Source organism: Saccopteryx bilineata, chromosome 2, assembly GCF_036850765.1.
Source record: "Saccopteryx bilineata isolate mSacBil1 chromosome 2, mSacBil1_pri_phased_curated, whole genome shotgun sequence".
NCBI classification, from domain to species: domain Eukaryota; kingdom Metazoa; phylum Chordata; class Mammalia; order Chiroptera; family Emballonuridae; genus Saccopteryx; species Saccopteryx bilineata.
In genome coordinates, this window is record NC_089491.1 from 323,905,694 (window position 1) to 323,926,757 (window position 21,064).

At 43.6% G+C, this 21,064-nt stretch overlaps 1 protein-coding gene across 3 annotated transcripts in view; it reads right to left on the reverse strand.

Moving 5' to 3' along the window:
- Positions 1-438: 438 nt before the first annotated feature.
- CTTNBP2 (cortactin binding protein 2) overlaps positions 439-21,064 on the reverse strand; it is a 165,822-nt gene continuing 145,196 nt past the window's right edge. For all 3 annotated transcript variants that reach the window (XM_066262172.1, XM_066262174.1, XM_066262175.1), the window contains exons 17-23: positions 17,912-18,090; positions 14,443-14,648; positions 13,898-14,083; positions 10,081-10,144; positions 8,899-9,031; positions 7,068-7,169; positions 439-1,549 (exon numbers count right to left, since the gene is read on the reverse strand). In XM_066262172.1, coding sequence (XP_066118269.1) covers positions 1,304-1,549; positions 7,068-7,169; positions 8,899-9,031; positions 10,081-10,144; positions 13,898-14,083; positions 14,443-14,648; positions 17,912-18,090 — 1,116 coding nt within the window. In that variant the 3' untranslated portion in view covers positions 439-1,303. The remainder of the gene's footprint in view (positions 1,550-7,067; positions 7,170-8,898; positions 9,032-10,080; positions 10,145-13,897; positions 14,084-14,442; positions 14,649-17,911; positions 18,091-21,064) is intronic.

Here is a 21,064-nt window from a genome sequence, read left to right on the forward strand (position 1 = left end):
ATAATCTTGACTACATATTTTGGTTTTTTAAGATACTTACAGACATTCCTGCAGAGTTTCATATAGTATCAATGCACATGTGTGTACTTCAATGTAAATCATTCTGACCAAGAAAGGGCTCTCAATACAGTTAGACAAGTAAATGATTCTTGGTGTAAAATCATACCTTTTGGGGGGTATCTATAAAAAATAAAAGGTGGTTTGTTCAGTGAGTACCTTATTTCTAGAGCTCCATTAAAATGTTTATTTTTATTTAAACCAACTATCTAACACGAGTGCATTTTCTGTAAACAACCAGTGAAACGTCAACATGTAGGATACGTTTTATGAATGTCCCTAAATTGAACACGATAATTTGTTTCAGGGATAAACTACTAAGAGCTATAGATAGAAACTACAGCAAAATTATTTCACTAGTTCAATATTTTATTTGATGTCAAAGCATCTTAATTTTGAGTTGTATAAATAAGAGTAATTGCATTAGTAATTTTAGAAGAAACAGTAAAAAGAAATATAAGTTGTGCTACTAGAATTAAACGGAAGAGGGAGTTGACTCTTGAATTAATTTATTGAAGCACTTATGCAATTCTTTTTTATATCCACTTAGGTACAAAACTTTTATAAGAAAGATAACATTTTTATTGCATTATATAGTTTTATATTTTACAGTCATAATGCAAACTTATAAGCATAAATAACATGATGCAACCAATCAGCAATGTTAACTATTAAAAGATTTAAAACATAAAACTAGAATTTAACAGGCAAAATATTTAGTATGGCTTTTAATGGAAAGTAACTGTTTAGAAAGGATTAGTTATTGCCTCATTGAAGTCATTCCTCCTCAAGTGAACATAAAATTATGGTCTCCATTTAAAATGGTACACTTGAAGCCAATGTTGTACACGTTTTGTAACATGTAGTATGCAATAGGATTCATGGACTTTCATAAATATATACATATGTGTGTGTGTGTGTGTATACACACACACACAATACATGGACAGTTTTGTAATACCCCCCTGAACATGTTGTTTAAAACTATTACAATAATTCTATTATAAAACTACTTGAAAAGTTGGCATAACTTCTTGATACTGAAGTTCAATCCTACAGAATTAAAAAAAAAAGCAACAAAATATTGGTTATAAATACATTCTTTACAAAATCTGAATAGTGGTCCCGCACTCACACTTCATAGTACAGTGAAAATATTTTATTCATTTAAAGGTATTTACATCTGTTGTCCTTGGTTTCTGATTGAAATATACAGAGGTTAAGAGTGAGAATATTGTAGGCAGGCCTATTGGTTAGGTTTTTCTGCTTGTTCATTTTTGTGTAAGTTCCAAATCTCTTCTTTTGAGTTGTTATTTATTTCTATTTGCCTTGTATTACTGCTGCTGCTGCTTCTTTTGGTGTTCTGGGAACACGGGGTAACTTTACCTCTAGGAACAGGAAGGAAAGATTTAACTCTGAAAACACCCGGCTCAGTCTTTGGTTTACTGTTGCTGCATTCAGTAGTTTGATGGCTGCTGAGAAGGCTGACCTCCTGCCAGGGAAGAGAAACAGAAGACGGTTGTCACCTTGGACGGTGTCACCAACTTTTATTATCAGTCCTAACACTTCTTCCGCTCTCCCTCTCTAAGCAGATATGTCGGAGTTTCTCCCAAAGGGAAGTTCGAAGTTCGCATGAAAAACAGACAAAAGACAATGGAGAGGAGAGGCTGGATGATTAACTTCTTACAGACCTCTTGATGGTCATTAGGCCTCTGTGGTGTCACAAAGTGCGAGATACAGGCATCAGTGGATCATGTGCCGAAGTGTCTGGGATCTCGTCACGAACAGGAGCCTCACAGAAATGACCATATTGGACCAACTGTTTGTAAACAGTCATTCAAATCCACTGCATCACCTGCCTGTTCTCAGTGAGGCAGCAAACTTACCTGCTTTCTGTTCTCAGATCTGTAAACTAAAAATTGGACTACTACTCAACAATCAACGAATACTTTCTGGGCATCTAACTGTTGGACGCTGTCCTAGGTGCCTGGCGTACACAGAGGTGGCCAAAGGAAAGGCCCTTGTTCCCGTGGAGCCGACATGGAGAGCGGGCCTCCCTGCAGCCAGGCTCTGGTCAGCTGGCGCCGGTCCGGCCAGCCTGCTCCCGCTTTCCAGTGCTGGTTTCAGAGCTCCTGGGATCGTTTGGTCCATGCCTCTCATTTTGCCCAAGAGGAAACCGAGCTGGACAGGTGAGAGGAAGCTGCCCAGTTGCAGTGAGAAGGCCGGGACTCAGCTTTCGTTCACAGGGTCCCCCCATCTCGTGTTTGGTTCTGCCAACGGCAGACGTGACAGGAGCTGCTCAGGGAGCTGCTCCAAACGCCACTGAAGCCGCTGCCACTGATTACTTTCCCTCTTTTTAAAGTGAAAAGTAGTAACAGCAACACCATCTTGAAAAGAATTAAAACATAAAACTAGAATTTAACAGGCAAAACACTTAATGGAAAGTAACAACTGGCCTCAGCTGACAGCTGGATTCTCCTAGGTGTCATCTTAAATCCGTAAAATGGGATTTACTCATGGCCCTAGTAAGGCCAATCCGAGTTTGTAATTGGTCTAAAAACATCAGCAAATTCACCAGCAAATACACAGAGTACTCAGAAGACATGGTACAGCATAAGGACAGCAGCTAGCTGGGACACAGAACCCCTGAGGAAGAGAGGAGAGTGTCACCGTAAATCATTTCTCCGCATCTTTGACCTCCGTCTGGAAGCCCACAGAGGTGGCGCCCAGGTCCAAGCAGAGAAAGAGTGACATGGTGTGTTCTTTGCTTGTCTGTTCACCTGTGTTGTGAAGGCAAGGGCTTGGGGCCTGGGGTACATAGTGATGAGCTGAGGCTGGAAATGCCCGCGTGAAATTAAGTACCAAGAAGCACTCGCAACAGCTAACAATGTGGCTGGGGTGTTGATGCGGGGTGTGGATATGTGGGCTGAGTCAGTCCTTGGAGGAGTGACGACGAACAGGAGGTGTGACAGGCACATGAAGAATCACTGGCTTAGTGAGGCTAATAATGCAATTCAAGGCTGAGAGTGTAAGATCGGGCCTGTGACGACACCCAGAGCGATGTCCCTGTTGCTCCAGCAGCCAAGCATGGGTTTTGAGGTGTTTTCCCTAAAGCTAAGAAATACCGCAGCCAGGGCAAGGAAAGTTAAAGGTGTTCAATGCTTCCTGGGCTAAAACCCAAGATCTCACTGTGCTAACTAAACACCTAAGGTTACTGTCGATGTGCATACTAAGCTCAAAGACAACCTCCAGTTTGTATGGAAAGGCACTATGTGTCAACAGCAGGAAAGAAATACTGTTACATCAGAGCCAGGCGTGCAGGAATTCCTTCACTCAGCACTGAGCGTCTGCCGGGAGCTAAGAGGCCGCTAGCCTCGCTGCCTGCTAGTGGGAAGGCGGGGCCAGGAAGGAACGACGGTAGGGAAGATGGCACTGGAGCTGGCACCTCCAGGATGTGCAGGATGGTGACAGGGGAAGAGGAGAGAAGGGTCCACAGGGAAGAGAGAGGGTGAAGACAGACACGGGGAGGAGCAGGGTGTGGGAACAGGAAGTCACCTGTGAAAAGCTACCAGAAGGTGTATCATCCCCTCTAAAGACACATTTGGGAGGAAAGGGATGAAGTGGAAAATACACAAGTTCAGATCAGAGCTGGCTCGAGCCTGAGTCTACAAGCCCCAGCTGCGCATAATCGCCAGGGAGCTCTGCGACCCCCTGGGGTCTGGGCTGCAGCTCAGACCAGTTACATCAGAATCTTTAGGTGCGTGGGCCAGGCACTGGGAATTAAAAAAAAAAATCCTCCAGTGGATTTCCTTATGTAACCAAAGATAAGAACTTTCGCTTTAGAGGGATTAATTTACATTTTCATGAGAAGAGAACATTTATTCGTAGCTGGTCTTTCTATTGATGATTTAAATGTGATTTTTTTTTTTAATTTAGAAGAGTGGCTAACCCGCCACACGACTAGTGAGCCCCACTACGTCCTCTCACTGTTGGAGCAGTAAGAGTTACCTGTGGCAAATGAGTAGGAGGGTCTTCCAATGTATAATGCTGGCTGCCCAGCCCTCTGGGGCCACACAGGAGCAGTGATTTCAAGTAAGCCAGAGAGCTTTTACTTCTAAAGGGAATTACTTCCCGATAACAGAAGAAACTGGGCATTTAACCAAGAAATGCCAGCTGAGGGTAGAAAGGTAATGAGCCTGCCAAGCAGCAGAAGGTGGCCAACCGAGTGCAGCTCTGCCCTCTGCTGGCAGGTTCTGAGAAACACAGCTGCTAGCTACTGGGAAGTCCCTCCTCATGTGGTCAGCGGGCAGAGGCCCTAATGCCCACATTACATCACATTTAAACAACCACATGGTTCTTTTTTAAGAGCCAGAGAGTATAAAAGGGTCCATTTAAAAAAAAATATCCCTTTAAAAACAAAGCTGTCTTGAGCTACCCAGAACTTACCCACTTTCGGTACTATTGTTTTATGGATAGGACTTTATTGTAGCAACAGAATAGGATCATATGACAGAGAGGTGGGGGGTGCAACGCCGTGTCTCCATGCGACATTTAAACAAAGGCAGGCGGTCACTACCAGTCAACATGTTTTATACAGAAAAGTGACTCAGCCATGCGGAGAAAGAGTGGCTCATTGCTCCTCTTTCTAGACCTTTCTGGCTCCTCCCACTGACCATTCTACAAGGAATCCTAGAGAGTGGTCCTGGGCCCTGGCCGGTTGACTCAGTGGTAGAGCATTGGCCTGACGTGCAGGATTCCCAGGTTCGATTCCTGGCCAGGGCACACAAGAGAAGCGCCCATATGCTTCTCCACCCCTCCCCCTTCCTTCCTCTCTGTCTCTCTCTTCCCCTCCCGCAGCCAAGGCTCCATTGGAGCAAAGTTGGCCCCGGGCGCTAGGGATGGCTCCATGGCCTCTGCCTCAGGCGCTAGAATGGCTCTGGTCGCAACAGAGCGATGCCCCAGATGGGCAGAGCATCGCCCCCTGGTGGGCATGCCAGGTGGATCCCGGTCAGACACATGCAGGAGTCTGACTGCCTCCCCATTTCCAGTTTCAGAAAAATACAAAAAAAAAAAAAAAAAAAAGAGAGAGAGAGAGGTCTTGGACGCAGGAGAAATGTGCTCTGAGCCCAACTCAGGGGCAGCTCTTGAACAAAATATCTTTCAGATGGAATTCTCACCAGGTCACCTCCTTAGGTCACCCTCCATAGCATGTACTCCAAATTACGCTTTTGCTGAGCTCCTACACTGTTCCCAAGTGAAGGGGGGAAAGGCAGACGTATGATGAAGTGAGCCAGAAAGGTCACATTCCTTACAGGCCATCAGAAGTGAAACCTAAGGAAACAGAACAGGGGCCCAGGCGCTTGGGGCTGTTAGGAAGTCAGATAAGGATTCATAATGGAGTCCTCTCAGCACGCTTACAGACTGTATAACCCTGGTCCGGCTCCTCACCCAGGTCTCTGTGAGTGACCACAGGAGAGGATGATAACAGGGTGCGAACCACAACTGACATGCTCACCAAGCCACATGTTACTAAATGCCTCTACGAAATCTGCATCCTCCCAGTATAACTACTGGGTAAGTAGTTTACTGCTTTGGTTCACTCAGACGTACCATGCTGGTCCATCCCCTGGCATTTATTAACCACCTGTAGAAGTTATTTTGAGAGATTAATGATGAAGTCTTTTGGAACCCTGGCTCTTCTATTTGACATTCTGAATTGTTTTTTAAAGAAAAGTCTCTCACTGAAACATAATGCACATTAGGGCAAGTTAAGAAATTAAACTAATATTGAGATTTTTTTTGTTGTTTTTTTAGTGAGAGAAGGGGAGGCAGACAGACAGATTCCTACATGTACTCTGACCAGGATTCACCCAGCAAGCCCACTTGGGGGCGATGCTCTGCCCATCTGGGGTGCTGCTCCATTGCAACTGGAGCCATTTTTTAGTGCCAGAGGTAGGGGCCATGGAGCCATCCTCAGCACCCGGGGCCAATTAGCTTGAGCCAACTGAGTCATGGCTGCAGGAGATGGGAGGGAAGGGAGAGAGAGAAGGGGAAAGGAAGCAGAAGAGAACAGAAGGTCACCTCTTCTGTGAGCCCTGACCAGGAATCGAACCTGGAACATCCACACGCTGGGCTGACACTACCACTGAACCAACTGGCCAGGGCCGAGATTTTTTATTTTAACGTAAAAGATTTTTATATTATCATTCTGCCCTTTGCTGTGATTAACTCCAATATTTCAAAATGCAAGAAATCTTAAAAGTTCTCAAGTGAAAACCAATACATTTTATTTTTGTGACCGAGACAGAGAGAGACAGAGAGAGGGACAGATAGGGACAGACAGACAGGAAGGAGAGAGATGAGAAGCATCAATTCTTTGTTGCAGCACCTCAGTTGTTCATTGATTGCTTTCTCATATGTACTTTAACCCAAGGAGCTACAGCAGACCAAGTCACCCCTTGCTTAAACCAGAGACCTTGGGCTCAAGCTGGTGAGCCTTGCTCAAACCAGGTGAGCCCACGCTCAAGCTGGCGACCTTGGGGTTTAGAACCTGGGTCCTCCCTCCCAGTCCAATGCTCTATTCACTGCACCACCACCTGGTCAGGCGAAAACCAATACATTTTAAATTGGAACAACCAAGAGGACAGAAGTGATGTCATTTCTAGCTTTGGAATAGATAACTGAAAGTCAGTGCAGGCCTTCTCATGCACAAGGAAAACAAACGCAGATCTTCTCAAAAGACGTCCACAATTTTGGAATGAAATTTTATGAATCAAACAGAAGGTAAAAAGAAAAAAACAGTAATGCTTTTCTGGTCATTCTTTCAAGCTATTCTCCAAAGAGTGAGCCTTCTAACTTTGCTTAACTAGTGAACATACTTACTTGATCCTGTGTCTCACTTCCTAGCTGTGGTTTACAAGGGACTTTGCGATTCACATAAAGAGAGATCTGTGAAGTCAGTTCCAAAGCAATCCCTGTTTGTCTGATTTGGGGGAAAAATGAACACTTACCTTCGGTGACACTGGCATTCTTAGATTATGAACAGTTGCTGAAAATGTAGGGTTGTTTCCTGGACTATCAAACCTCCTTAAATCATCCCTGAAATCTGCAATCTGGAAAATATAGAATGAATCAAGTCATGGTTTCGCAGTTCCGCTCAGGCACAATGAAGGTCACTGTGAAACCGGAAGGGAAGTGCTCTCTCTTCCTCCCCTGACACCCAGGAGCTCTGCAGAGCACACCTCAAGTCCTGACTATGCACACAGCACACTTGAAGCCTTCATGTGAACTAATAGCAAATGCATGAGAAATGGTCTCTAAGGGAAGAGAGTCCATTTTTAAAAGTCAAAAGAAGATGACCAGATGAGCCCTATAGAAAAAATAAAATCCCTTGGCAACAACAACAAAAAAGGATATAAAAACTGCAAAATTTTAATCATTCCCTTCTTTTCCTAGTGCATAAGTATTTCAATTAATTTTTGGCAGGTTTAAAAAAAATAATGAATTCTACATTGTCCTAGAGATTGACTTGTCAGATGTAATAGTTGAGTCTTTCAGTGAAAGCTGCACAACTTAACACCTGTTTATTTATTTATTTATTTTTTTTAATTTTTTTGTATTTTTCTGAAGTGAGAAGTGGGTAGGGAGGCAGGCAGACAGATTCTCGCATGTGCCTGACTGGGATCCACCTGGCATGCCCACCAGGGGGTGATGCTAAGCCCTTCTGGGGTGTTGCTCCGCTGTAATCAGAGCCATTCTAGTGTCTGAGACTGAGGCATGGAGCCATCCTCAGTGACAGGGCCAACTTTGCTCCAATGGAGCCTTGGCTGCGGGAGGCGAAGAGAGAAACAGAGAGAAGGGGAGAAGGGTGGAGAAGCAGATGGGTGTTTCTCCTGTGTGCCCTGACTGGGAATTGAACCCGGGACTTCCACACGCCGGGCTGACACTATACTGCTGAGCCAACCAGCCAGGGCCTATTGCTAAAAAAAAAAAAAAAAAAAAAAAATTAAAGACTTTATTCATTTTAGAGAGGAGAGAAAGAGAAAGATATAGCTAGAGAGCTAGACAGTGAGAGAGAAGGGGGTAGGAGCAGGAAGCATCAACTCCCATATGTGCTTTGACCAGCCAGGCAGGTCCAGGGTTTTGAGCTGGCAACCTCAGCATTCCAGGTCAATGCTTTATCCACTGCACCACCACAGGTCAGGCCATTATGCTCCCTTTCAAATAAGAGGTATTTATCAAGGATGTCTGGTCCAATTTGTTACAGAGATCAGCATCCGAAACAGGCTGAACTTGATGCTATTCATGCTTTCTTTGAGTTTTTGGGTCACTGACTCCCATACCTGGATCTCATTTTTCACTGCGTAAAAGCTAGGACTGTAGCCAATTACTTTTCTTACATATTTGTAAGGAAACTTGTTGCCCTTGCTCTGTCTGCAACAGGTCCCTGCTGTGGTGCTCTCACTGATAGATTAGTTGTTGCCAAAGTTAGGAGAACAAAAAGATAAAAGCCGGAGAAATAGACTGAGGCTTACCAAATGCTGCCTGAGACACGGGCATGATTTGCACTAATATAATTAACATATGGGATTTTAGCTTCAGGATTTCCAGAAGTGTTTAAAAAAGCAAGCTGTGCTTAAATAGAGCCCCCTATTGCAGAAATGGTATTTTGGGAGAAAGGGCTTTTCCAAGAAAGGTAAGGGCTGTTCTGATCAGAGTATTAGCCATGCTATTCCATGAGGAATTCTTAAAAGTTTAGGGAATGAACATTTAGGATGTGGCTCCCAGAAGTCTCTGCTATGGGGTGGAGCCATGTAACATCCTCCCCGTTGTACTACCTACCTTGCTGATATCAGACTCAGATCTGCTGGAGCACATCGTCTGAAGTTCCTTGGCCAGGTCTGCTTCATCATCTGAATCCAGATAAAGTCTTTGATCCAAGTTCAACACCAATGACAGATCATTCTCTAAAGACCTAACACAAAGGTCAAAAAAGTTTCCAGAGTGACAGCCACTATACAGTCCCCAATATGGAAACCTAGACACTGTACTTTGGTTTGAGACTCGGGGTGTGGTAGAAAAATTGTTTTTAAAATTCTTTAAATAAAACATTTAATGCAATAACTCACTTCCACACAATTTTGATAACTCCTACTCAAAATTCTCAATAGGATACAATTTTATTCACAAAGGAGTCCACCTGGACTTACAACATTCCAATCTCCTTACTCTTCCTGTTCCCTCTCTGTCCCCGAGACTTGATAAAGCTAAGACACTAAACAGGGTGGTATAGGGCAGTGTGATATAATGTAACAAATATGAACTGCAAACTCGGTGCTACCACTTACTAGCAATATGGCCATGGGTCAGGCTTACTCTTTTTTTGCCCCTTTAACGCTTCAGTTTCTGGGTTCCCTTCTGTAACGAATTCCGCAAACCTGCATTATGGAGTTACTGGGGAAATTATGTACATCAAGTCTAGCAGTGTGCATGACAGAAAGAAGCATTAATTCCTTTATCTCCCCTCTCTCTTTGCCCTTGTTGCTTCTGCGATTCTGTCAACAGGGACAGGGTCCTAACTGTTACCTGCCAGGTGAGGGGGCTACGACGGGGAGCTACCTGCAAACTGCCCAACATGTCTAGTCTATGATTAACCAAATCATCCTTTCCTTCAAAATTTGTAAGCTGAAATAATCAACAATTCCCTAAGAGCAATTAAGAAAATAAATATCACTTTAAACATTTAACAACTAAAAGCAAATTTTCTACTATGTTTCTGTAAATCTAGCATTAAAAAAAAGTCTTTGAAAGCCTGTTTAGCAATGTAAAAACACAGGATTTTACCATATTTTTACATCAAATGCATTAATAATAATTATCAAGTTTGATTAAAAAATGTAGCTAATATTTCTAAACTTTTTCAACAAATTGCTTCTTAAAAAATTATATGAACAGTATAACAGTTACACAGCTAATAAGGAGAGTGTGTGTTGCTGCTTGACTTAATCTGAAAGGGAAACTTACTTTTGTTTCGACAGAGAAGCATTCCTGTTACTGTTCAGCTGTGATACCGTCGTATTTTTGGTACCTGGAAGGAAAAATGTAATCATTTCAAGAGAAGGAATCATTGTCCCTGTGCATCTTGAATTCTGTATTTAAAAGATGCAGACTATGGGCACAGGCTGCACGTTCATATTGTGTTTGGACCGAATCCAGCTCTTGAGGGGTTTTCCTCAGCGCATGGCTGTGATGCAGCTTCCTGCTCAGCCACTGGGGGAAGGCCCCTCGGGTATATTCACAACTGAATGAAGTCCAGCTAACACGAGCTGGGGTTCAAGTCCGGATCCTGATCTTGGCTTTTATCAGTGGCTCCTCTTTTACCAGTCAAGCCCCTTCCCACACTGACCCTGACTGCTCAAGTGCAGGGTGGGGTGTGCGGGCCCTCACCGTGGATCACAGTGTGTGTGGCATCGTCACACTACCAATTTTCATTGTCAAAATTTAACTTTTAACTTCTGTGCATTCTACAGGAAAGAAAATATGAACGTAAAAGATACAAAACAGTATCAGATTGCGCTGCAGTACAGTAACTCGATCTACTGGATCAGTTTTATATACACACATTACACATAGGTTTGTGTGTATTGGTCATGATGTAAAACATACAGTATTTCTCACTGTGGGTTATGGTCAAAAAAGTGAGAAAATACTGGTATAAACCATTTCAAACTCCAAAAAAGTCTGTTTTTTTTTTAAGACACTAAATGTTGTAAGCTCGTTAAAACATTTAGTTGCTTCTAAGCGAATTCTAAAATTGTATGAATATTGTTAGTACAAATTATCTCTAAAGAATAATTTTGAAGGTACCATATCCTCATTAAAAGCTGATAGTCAGAGATGATCTCTGTATCAGTTTATGTGTCCTTTTGTCATTATGGTCAGAGCACTGACCAGTGGCTTTCTCTAATTACCCAAAGTGCCCAAGCTTGGGCTCCAGTCCCCACAGTGCTGAACTGACATCACGTTTTTCTGTTTTAGGTTCGGAAAGAAAGAGGCTGTGTCTTTACTAAACTTTATGACCCTCTGCGCTGATCTGTGTGGAATGCAAAGTGGTTCTTCTTTTGCTATTATTTTTAATAGTGATGTCAAAAACCACCCCAAATCAACTCAATGTTGTTATAATTCTATTAACAAATGCAACTATTGGGGAAAAATTACTGTTATAAAAATGATAATAACTAGAAATATATCTCAATCTCTGGTTCCTTTATCTAACCATGATATGTGATTAAAATTAATGGCCCATAAATTTTACTTTGTAAAATCAGTTTTTAGATTTTATAATTTATGTTAAGATCCATGTAAATTATGACTACACACAATTTATTATTCTTCCAAATAAGGTTTCATGTTTCAAAGAATATCATAATGATATTACATCAAATAGTTTAAAAATGTAACTATTGGCAATACAAATACATTTAAAATCATTTATAATTCAGTTTTCTAAATTGGGCTTATTTTCATAATATTGCCTTAAATTTATAATCATTTTATTGATTTTTGTCAAGAAGTATATGGAACAACAATTATTGTTCAGGTAGTGATTTAGCTCAAGAAAGAAGCTGGTCCTGTACCCTATAGAAACTGTAATGAACTTGGAAATGGTATTGAGACGCCCGGATGGTGTTTGCGTCACTGCGTGTTTGTGGACTGTCACATGTGCCCAGGATGGAAGTGGCACGGACAGAAGGCGACAGCATCGGACTGGCAGAAACAAAACCATGGACAGCAGTCTCCAGGAGAGGGGACTTGAGCAGCTAGCTGGGGGTTTCTGAGCCTCAGTTTTGTCATCTGTAAATGAACATAATAATCATTTTTTTTTGAACTCTTGTACACTATAATGGGGTAAACAAGTAAAAGGTATGATCCTCACTACAGAAAGTTGTATGGGGAGCCTCTTATGCTGGAGGAAGGAATGTAATGATCTTATTCCCTGACTCAGACATTCTTTGGGAAGTAATGGCAAGGTCTTGAGATCAGAACAGATCCTACTATAGATACATATAACAAAAAAGTATAAGTAAAACTCTCATTCAATTATTTAAAAAAGTAGTCACAATTTACTAACACACACTTGGGGTAATTACAGAACTCCAGCATGTATTAATATGGTTAAAAACCATATTAAATTTTTATTTAAAAAAACAAACAAAATGCAAGCTAAGGTACGAAGATATATAAATGAACAAAATGTTTTATCATCTTCTATTTAACGAGCCCCTGCTGCACAGCAGACACACAAGGCCTCGGAACAGAGGGGCCGGAGGGGGCTCCTCTAGACCAGAAGCTAACTACATGCATCAGCTCCACCATGCACATGAGGCGCAACATTTCTTCTTTCTGACTCCAATATGGGTTCCCTTTAGGGAGGCCATCTATACTTTGCAGAATTATTGATTATCCTATTATCAAAACCAAAAGAAATAGGTCTAACATCAGAGAGAGATGAGTTATGTTTTCTTTGTTAGAATGAGAACTTACAAAAAAAATTTTTTTTAATAATACCCCATTACATAGCTTCTGTGGAATCACTTATGATAACGTAAACTCTGAGCAGGGGTTGCTGCTGTTCTTAGTGCTCTATTTCCATGGCCTAGAATAGCACCTGGCAAACGGTATACACTACACATTGAAAAAATATGTAAAACTGATTCACCTATAAAGGCCTTAACTGGTATCAAATATGCCTGTACACATACCTTTAAAAATGCAAGGTTAGCTAAAGCATGACATAAACCAGGAGAAATATGCCTAAGTGCAGTTCTTGGACTGCAAAGCTTTAATTATGGATACCATAAATGTCAAATTAATTTTAAAAAGACCACTAACACAGTAAGGATGGCCAGTCGAGCATCAACCTGGTGTGTGAAAGTCCCAGGTTTGATTCCCAACCAGGGCACACAGGAGAGGTGACCATCTGCTTTTACCCCCCTCCCTTTCTCTCTTTCTCTTCTGGTTCCGTATCCATGGCTAGATTGATTAGAGTATGTCAGCCCTGGTCACTGAGGATGCTTCTGTAGAGCCACAGCCTCTGGTGCTAAAAATAGCTCAGTTGGGAGCATAGTCCTAGATGGGCAGATAATTGGTCCCAGATAGGGGTTGCTGGGTAGATCCCGGTTGGGGCACATGCAGGCGTCTGTCTCTGTATCTTCCCTACTCTCACTTAAAAAAAAAATACACACACACAGTAAAGATAAATATAATACCAGAATTATAGCATGAAATATTATTTTTGCCCTGGCTGGTTGGCTCAGCGGTAGAGAGTTGGCCAGGCATGTAAAAGTCCTGGATTCGATTCTTGGTCAGGGCTCACAGGAGAAGTGACCATCTGCTTCTCCACTTCTCCCCATTCTCCCCCCCCCAGCCATGGCTCAAATGGTTTGAGCAAAGTTGGCCCTGAACGCTGCGGATGACTCCATGGCCTTGCCTCAGGTGCTAAAATAGCTTGGTTGCCAAGCAACGGAGCAGTGACCACAGATGGGCAAAGCATCACCCCCATAGAGGGCTTGCTGGGTGGATCCCATTTGGGGCACATGTGGGACTCTCTACCTCCCTGCTTCTCAATTTAAAAAAGAAAGAAAAGAAAAATTATCTTCAGGTAGGGGGTTCCCAAATATTTCTCTAAATGTACCTATAACATACATTTACGGCATGAAAATATGCTTTGAGATATTTGGAATTGTGTTGCACGCACGGTGAAAAATAAATAAAAGCGCGTCTGCACTGAGAAACTAGACCCCCAAGTGCCCAGCCCGCGAGGAGGCATCTCTGCCCTTACCTGTCTCACCCAGGGCCGGCTTGTGCCAGGCGGGGGAGGAGAAGCGGCCAGACTTCCTGAGCATACCGGTGCTCACCCTTCTCCAGGCTCCACTCTCTCCATTCTTCTTGCTGCAGCTGTTGTAACTTGCAACCAGGAATAAAGGGAAACCCCCTCCTCGGAAGTCGGCGGTATGCTGCTCCAGCTCTGAAACGACACAGGGACACAGGGCCCATCTTGCCAGAAAGAAGCAGTGATACCGCAGTTCCGTAGAGTCCAGCGAGATATACATTTCTGATTCTCAAAGAAACAGACCCTTCAAAGCCCCGGGCCTGCTTGCTACCCAAGTGGGAATTCCGTGAACCAGCAAACTGCCTGGAAGGCTCAGAGTTAGATATGAGCAGGCATTACACAACAGAAATGGTTCTGGAGCAAAGGAGTGCACTGTTCATTAATGCCCGACAGTTTCTCTCATTACAAAGAGGAAAGCAGAGCTCCTTAATGACAAAGGTAAACCAGTTTTACAAGAGTGCGGCTCTCTTCTCTCCCAGCGGGGACCCACACACCTGTGCTCTGCAGGGGACAGCCGTGCAGCACAGCTTTACTGAGCACCACGCTGAGTGCAGCTTTAACCACAGCCTGCTGACCCGGGCTGGGGGGCTTGGGAGCAGTTGTCTGCAGGAGGCCAGGGTGTCTTTTCACAGAGGCTCTTGACAATATTGCTTCTTGAACTCTGGGTGCGATGACAGCATTCCACAGCTTAGCCATCCACCTTGCAGGAGAGGGGCAGACTCACAGTTAGGATCAGGCCTCTCAGGAATTACACACAGCGCTACAAAGGACAGTCTGAAGACCACAGAAAAATCGTGTGTGTCTCTAAAGATATGCTCTTTCCCAGGTAGTTAGTTCTGGGATAAGTGTCATTATCTAACCTCAAAGTAGTCCGACTTTACCTCAAAAATACTACGCATTTCAAATAAAACTGACTGTTTGCATGTCTCCCCCCTTTTACTTTAAAAGACCCTTGAGAGCAGGAATCCACGCCGGAGTGCTGCTGGATGAGTGTGTGAATAAAACACATGGAGGCCGACTTGACTTTGGGTGGGAACATATAATGCAATATCCAGGCAATGTAATGTGGAATTGTGCACTTAAAACCTACATAATTTTATTAACCAATGTCACCCCCAACACATTTTTTTAGGTGAGAGGAGGGGAGATAGTGAGGCAGGTTCCCACACGCACCCTGACCAGGATCCACCCAGCAACCATACATTGGGCTGATGCTCTGAGTACTGAGCTATTTTTAGTGCCCGAGGCCGATGCGCTCCAATGGAGCTATCCTCAGTCCCTGGGTTGACACTTGAACCAATCAAGCTGCTGGCTGCAAGAAGGGAATAGGGAGAGAAAGGGGAGAGGGAAGGGGGGAGAAGCAGATAGACACTTCTCCTGTGTGCCCTGGCCAGGAATTGAACCTGGGATGTCCATGCGGTAGGCTGATGCTCTATCTACTGAGCCACCAGCCAGGGCCACACCCCAATACATTTAATAAAAATGTTTTAAAAAAAGGAAAAGTGATATGGACAGAAAGATAAATTGACAGACAGAAGAAGCTAGGGAAAAAATATTTCCTAAAAAACTGTGTTTAAATAGTTTAAACTTATTTGTCTTATTTTCTTAATAAGACACATATATTTTAATATTTCTGAAAATGGGATACTTCTATTACTAGTGATTATTCAATGGCAAATTAAAGCTGCCTGTCCCAAGGCAAGGGCTTTGTGTCTGTACTCAGATGGGCTCAGCCTACAGAAGGGAGATGGGTCCACCAGCCTTAGGTGGACTTATGCATTAGTAGCTGTAGCAGTGGAACTTTCGTTCAAGTTTGGAGTATCCATAATACCAATTAAAGTTTCTTCAAAAAAGATTACATCTGGTTGTAGCATTAAAAAATATTTCATGTGATTAAGGCTACAGCAACAAAACCACATCTCCCAGAACAGGAAAGTTTTCAAACCTATTAGATAATGGCATACACCTTTTAGGACTATAAATCTTACCCAAATATTAAGCATCTCTCTACTGTAAGCTTCTCTGTTACCATCTAGTGATTTGTAATTCAAGAAAAAAATACATAGAAAAAAATCTGGTATTCTACCATGTGAGTCAAACTTGCACAATTCTAAAAGGGTAAAAGATGATAAGCTTTGTTTAAAAAAACAGCAGTTCCTTGATATGGCAATTCTCCATCATATCTGCACCCTGTTTGGCAGTTTTGCCCTGAACTGTCTTTTCCAGGATGTTGGTGGCACACAGCCTGGAAAGACAGAGCCAGGGTCCTCTCTGCAGCAGAGGTGGATCCCTGACCAGGATAATGAAGGCAGCATCTCCTTCCAGGGCAGAGGGTCGGCAGCCTTGACAGCACCCCAGCAGAAGCCTGGGGATTCCCAAGCTCTGAGTTTTGCAGCTGTGACGGATGCCAAGCCAGTATCCATCTGGGTCACGGTGCATCACCCAGGGGGACCCGAGGAGCCAGGGGAATGGTGGAATGTATAGCCCAGACGAGGGCTGTGCTGTGAGGGATGAAGTCCTGGGCCTCTGACCCAGCACCCTGAGCCTGCGGCAGACTAACTTGTTAGCTTGCAAATGGGGCACAAGTCTCACGGCTTCTGCAGTTCTTGACAACATCTGTGCTCCTGATAAAAAGGGCCAAACTGGCTTCTAAGACTATGGAGACTGGATGTGAAAGGCTTAAATCTAATGGCAATAATGATATGAATAAATGTATTTCTGCTCTTTATCAAGAGAATTTTGTGTTTATTTTATCACAGTCACTCTTTCTGCCCCCCCCCAGGCAGTTTCAGTTGACAGTCTGTCTTATAATAAAGATATAATATTGCATTTCTGCTTTACAAAGTGGATTTCTGCCCAGGATGCCAGAAACCACAGAATCCAAGTTAACAGCTCATTGCAGAACCCTTACTAAGCTGGATTGTGACAATTTCTTCTACCTTTCAATTTTCTCCTGATTTTCTATTTCATTAACCTTATTGTTTATATGTGTGTTCTCACAAGCTGCTATAAAGAGAAGCATGGTCAAAACATAAGTCTCATTAATAAAAGAGGAAGCTTTTAATTCATCAACAGAATGGAAGGTTTGGGTTTTGTTTGGTTGCAGGATATGAATTTCTCACGTGGGTGTTCCCCAGGAGACACTGCACAGCAAGCCCCACCTGATTTGTTTTTTCCTTTTTTCCAAGTTGAGAGGGGAGATAGAAAGACAAACTTCCACATGCACCCTGACTGAGATCTACCCAGCAACCCCCGTCTGGGGCCGATAATCTGCCCATCTTTGGCTATGCTCGCAACTGAGCTATTTTTAGCGCCTGAGATGGAGGCTCCATGGAACCATCTCAGTGCCTGGGGCCGATGCACTCAAACCAATGGAGACATGGCTGCAGGATGGGAAGAAAGAGAGAAAGGGAAGGGGAGGGAAGGGGGAAGGGTAGAGAAGCAGATGGGTGCTTCTCCTGTATGCCCTGATCAGGAATCAAACCCAGAACATCCACATGCCGGGCCGAAATTCTACCACTGAGCAAACTGGCCAGGGCCAAGTTCTATGTGATTTACCATATTTTTTTGCTCCATAAGATGCACTTTTTTCCCCAAAAAGTGGAGGGGAAAATGCCCATGTGTCTTGTGGAGTGAAAAATATGGTATTTTATTAAATATTTTAACACACCACTTGGTTCAGAATATTTTTTTTCTTATTTTCCTCCTTAAAACCCTAGATGTGTCTTATGGTCAGGTGTGTCTTATGGAGCAAAAAATACGGTAGATGAGTTTTGTACAGGAGGGAAAATGCTGTCCTGTTCTTAGGAAAAGCAGCTTCCTTAGGTTACCCAGCAGACCAGGCATGGGTCTTCTGACACCTGTGATGATGACAGGAGATGGCACAGGGTAGCCCTGTCACATCTCAAACACCCCAAATAGACCAGGCTCTATTTTTAAAAGACAAGGTGAAACGACACTTACTTTACTGTCACTTGGGCATGTCCTGAGACTATAGGACAAGACAGGAAATACTTTGGCCCAAGAAGTGCTTCAGGTGCGCCCAGGCAGGCCAGGCAGGAGTTGAGCCGGCGCCAGACGGCCAGGGCCCAGTCGACGGTCTCGCGCACGGGGTCGCAGGGAGAGGGCGCCTGGCCTCGGAACTGGAGACGGGGGACGGAACACGGGGCTTGCTTTAGAACAGGGCTTCTTTCCCTTTTGTTTTTAGCAGTCCAAAATTAAAAATATAAACAATTAAAACACAAAACAAAAATGGAGCTGAATCTGATTTTACCTTCACTTGTAGTGGTTGAAGGAGGGATCGTTAATAACACACTTATCATGTGTGTCAGCATGAGATACAGACCTGTCACTCATTATATGAAACTAAAAGGTTCAGACACAAAGGATCAATAAGTAGGCTAAGGAGAAACTTTCGATGAATTCTGCAACATCAGTTCTGAAAGAAATCATTATTCACAAGTATGTGAGGGACCTTATAGGGTCTTACAAATAGTAGGTGCTCATGAAAAGACTTTGAATTAATGAAATAAGAAATGACATTAAATATTTGAATATTTGGGGTGATAAGATCCACATGGTACATCTGGGTCAATAACATGTTCACCCCGTATTAATTTAATTTCCTTAGCTAACATGCTAACTTCTTCAAAATGTACAGAGCTCTGCTAATATAAAGACATTTATCTTCAAAATTTTATTTTTTTTTTGCTTAATTTCTTCACCTTTTTTTACCTTGCCCCCCCCACTCCCACATCACAGCTGTCTGTCTGTTCTCTGTATCTAGGAGTCTGTTTCTATTTTGTTTGTTTTGTTCATTAGATTCCACATATAAGTGAAATAATGTGATACTTGTCTTTCTCTGACTGGTTTGTTTCACTTAGCACAATAATCTAAGGTCCATCTCTGCTGTCTTAAAAAGTAAGATTTCCTTCTTTTTTATGGCCAAGTAGTACTTCATTGTGTATATGTACCAGAGCTTTTTTAGCCACTCATCTACTGACGGACACTTGGTCTGCCTTCCAGATCTTGGCTATTGTAAGTAATGCTGCAATGAACAAAGGGATGCATGTATTTTTTCAAATTAGTGTTTCGTGTTTCTTTGGATAAATTCACAGAAGTGGAATTGGTGGATCATAAGGCAGTTAGTACTATTTTTAATTTTTTTGAGGAATCTCCATACTGCTTTCCACAGTGGCTGCACCAGTCTGCATTCCCACCAGCAGTGCAGGAGGGTTCCCTTTTCTCCACATCCTCACCAGCACTTGTTGTTTGTTGATTTATTGATGACAGCCATTCTGACAGATATGAAGTGATATCTCATTGTGGTTTTAATTTTCTTTTTTTTATTTTATTTTATTTATTTATTTTTTTCATTTTTCTGAAGCTGGAAACAAGGAGAGACAGTCAGACAGACTCCCGCATGCGCCCGACCGGGATCCACCCGGCACGCCCACCAGGGGCGACGCTCTGCCCACCAGGGGGCGATGCTCTGCCCATCCTGGGTGTCGCCATGTTGCGACCAGAGCCACTCTAGCGCCTGAGGCAGAGGCCACAGAGCCAACCCCAGCGCCCGGGCCATCTTTGCTCCAATGGAGCCTTGGCTGCGGGAGGGGAAGAGAGAGACAGAGAGGAAGGCGTGGCAGAGGGGTGGAGAAGCAAATGGGCGCTTCTCCTGTGTGCCCTGGCCGGGAATCGAACCCGGGTCCTCTGCACGCTAGGCCGACGCTCTACCCCTGAGCTAACCGGCCAGGGCTGTGGTTTTAATTTTCATTTCTCTGATGTGTTTTCAAATTTTAAAATGTGTACATTTTAAATACTGTGTAACATACATGGTCTGGAAAGGAAAATTCTTTTTAAATTTTTTTTTAGAATTATATTTTAGAAAATTAAGTCCCTGGCCCTGGCCGGTTGGCTCAGCGGTAGAGCGTCGGCTTGGTGTGCGGGGGACCCGGGTTCGATTCCCGGCCAGGGCACATAGGAGAAGCGCCCATTTGCTTCTCCACCCCCTCCCCCTCCTTCCTCTCTGTCTCTCTCTTCCCCTCCCGCAGCCAAGGCTCCAGTGGAGCAAAGATGGCCCGGGCGCTGGGGATGGCTCCTTGGCCTCTGCCCCAGGCGCTAGAGTGGCTCTGGTCGCAACAGAGCGACGCCCTGGAGGGGCAGAGCATCGCCCCTGGTGGGCAGAGCGTCACCCCCTGGTGGGCGTGCCGGGTGGATCCCGGTCGGGCGCATGCGGGAGTCTGTCTGACTGACTCTTCCTGTTTCCAGCTTCAGAAAAATACAAAAAAAAAAAAAAAAAAAGAAAATTAAGTCCCCTTTTCAGTAATACAGAAGGTTTATTTACTATTATAAGAATAGCCTCAATTATTTAGAAGTCAGGTATAGCGATTAACTAGAAAAGATTCTTATAAAATCTCTGTTCTACCTATTCTTACGAATCTTGGATTTACCAAGTCATTACGGTACTAAGACTGGGCACAGGCTGTGCATGTTGGTGTCTCCTGCATAAATTGGCCAAGTAAAAATGAAAAGGTGGCTCTGTGAGACCTGCAGCTCTGTTAAAATGCTGTGTTACATGCGGCTTTGGGATCTGGGATCATAATTTCCCTTCTCTTAAAGCTTTGTCCAGCTTTAGCATGTGGCCTGCAGGGGCAGCTTTCCCCAAACTGAAGTGCTGACAGAGGCACTGTTTCTGTGCTGAGCCCTCCCCTGCAAGCAGAGGCAGGCTCCATAGCTCACTCCCCATCAATATGGCTCACTCTTCACTCTCCTTGGTGATTCCCTGAAACCCCTCCACCCCCCAACTTGTGGGCCCACCCAAGCTGTTTCCAGTGACTTTTCCATATAAACAATTTCTCTCAGCTCATGTTCTGGTCTTTCCTAAAACCTCTCAAAAGTTCACAGACCCCAAACAGGTAGCATCTAACCTAACATGCCCAGTACTTCTTATTAAGCAACCCCAAAGCCCAGCACTAGTGGTAGCTGGCCTCAGTTCACACCCTCTCCCAGGTCCCTGCAAGTCCAGAAGAAGGGGCACTCATCTTCAGATCACCTGGTAGCTCATTGCAGAACCCTTACTAAGCTGCATTGTGACAATTTCTTCTACCTTTCAATTTT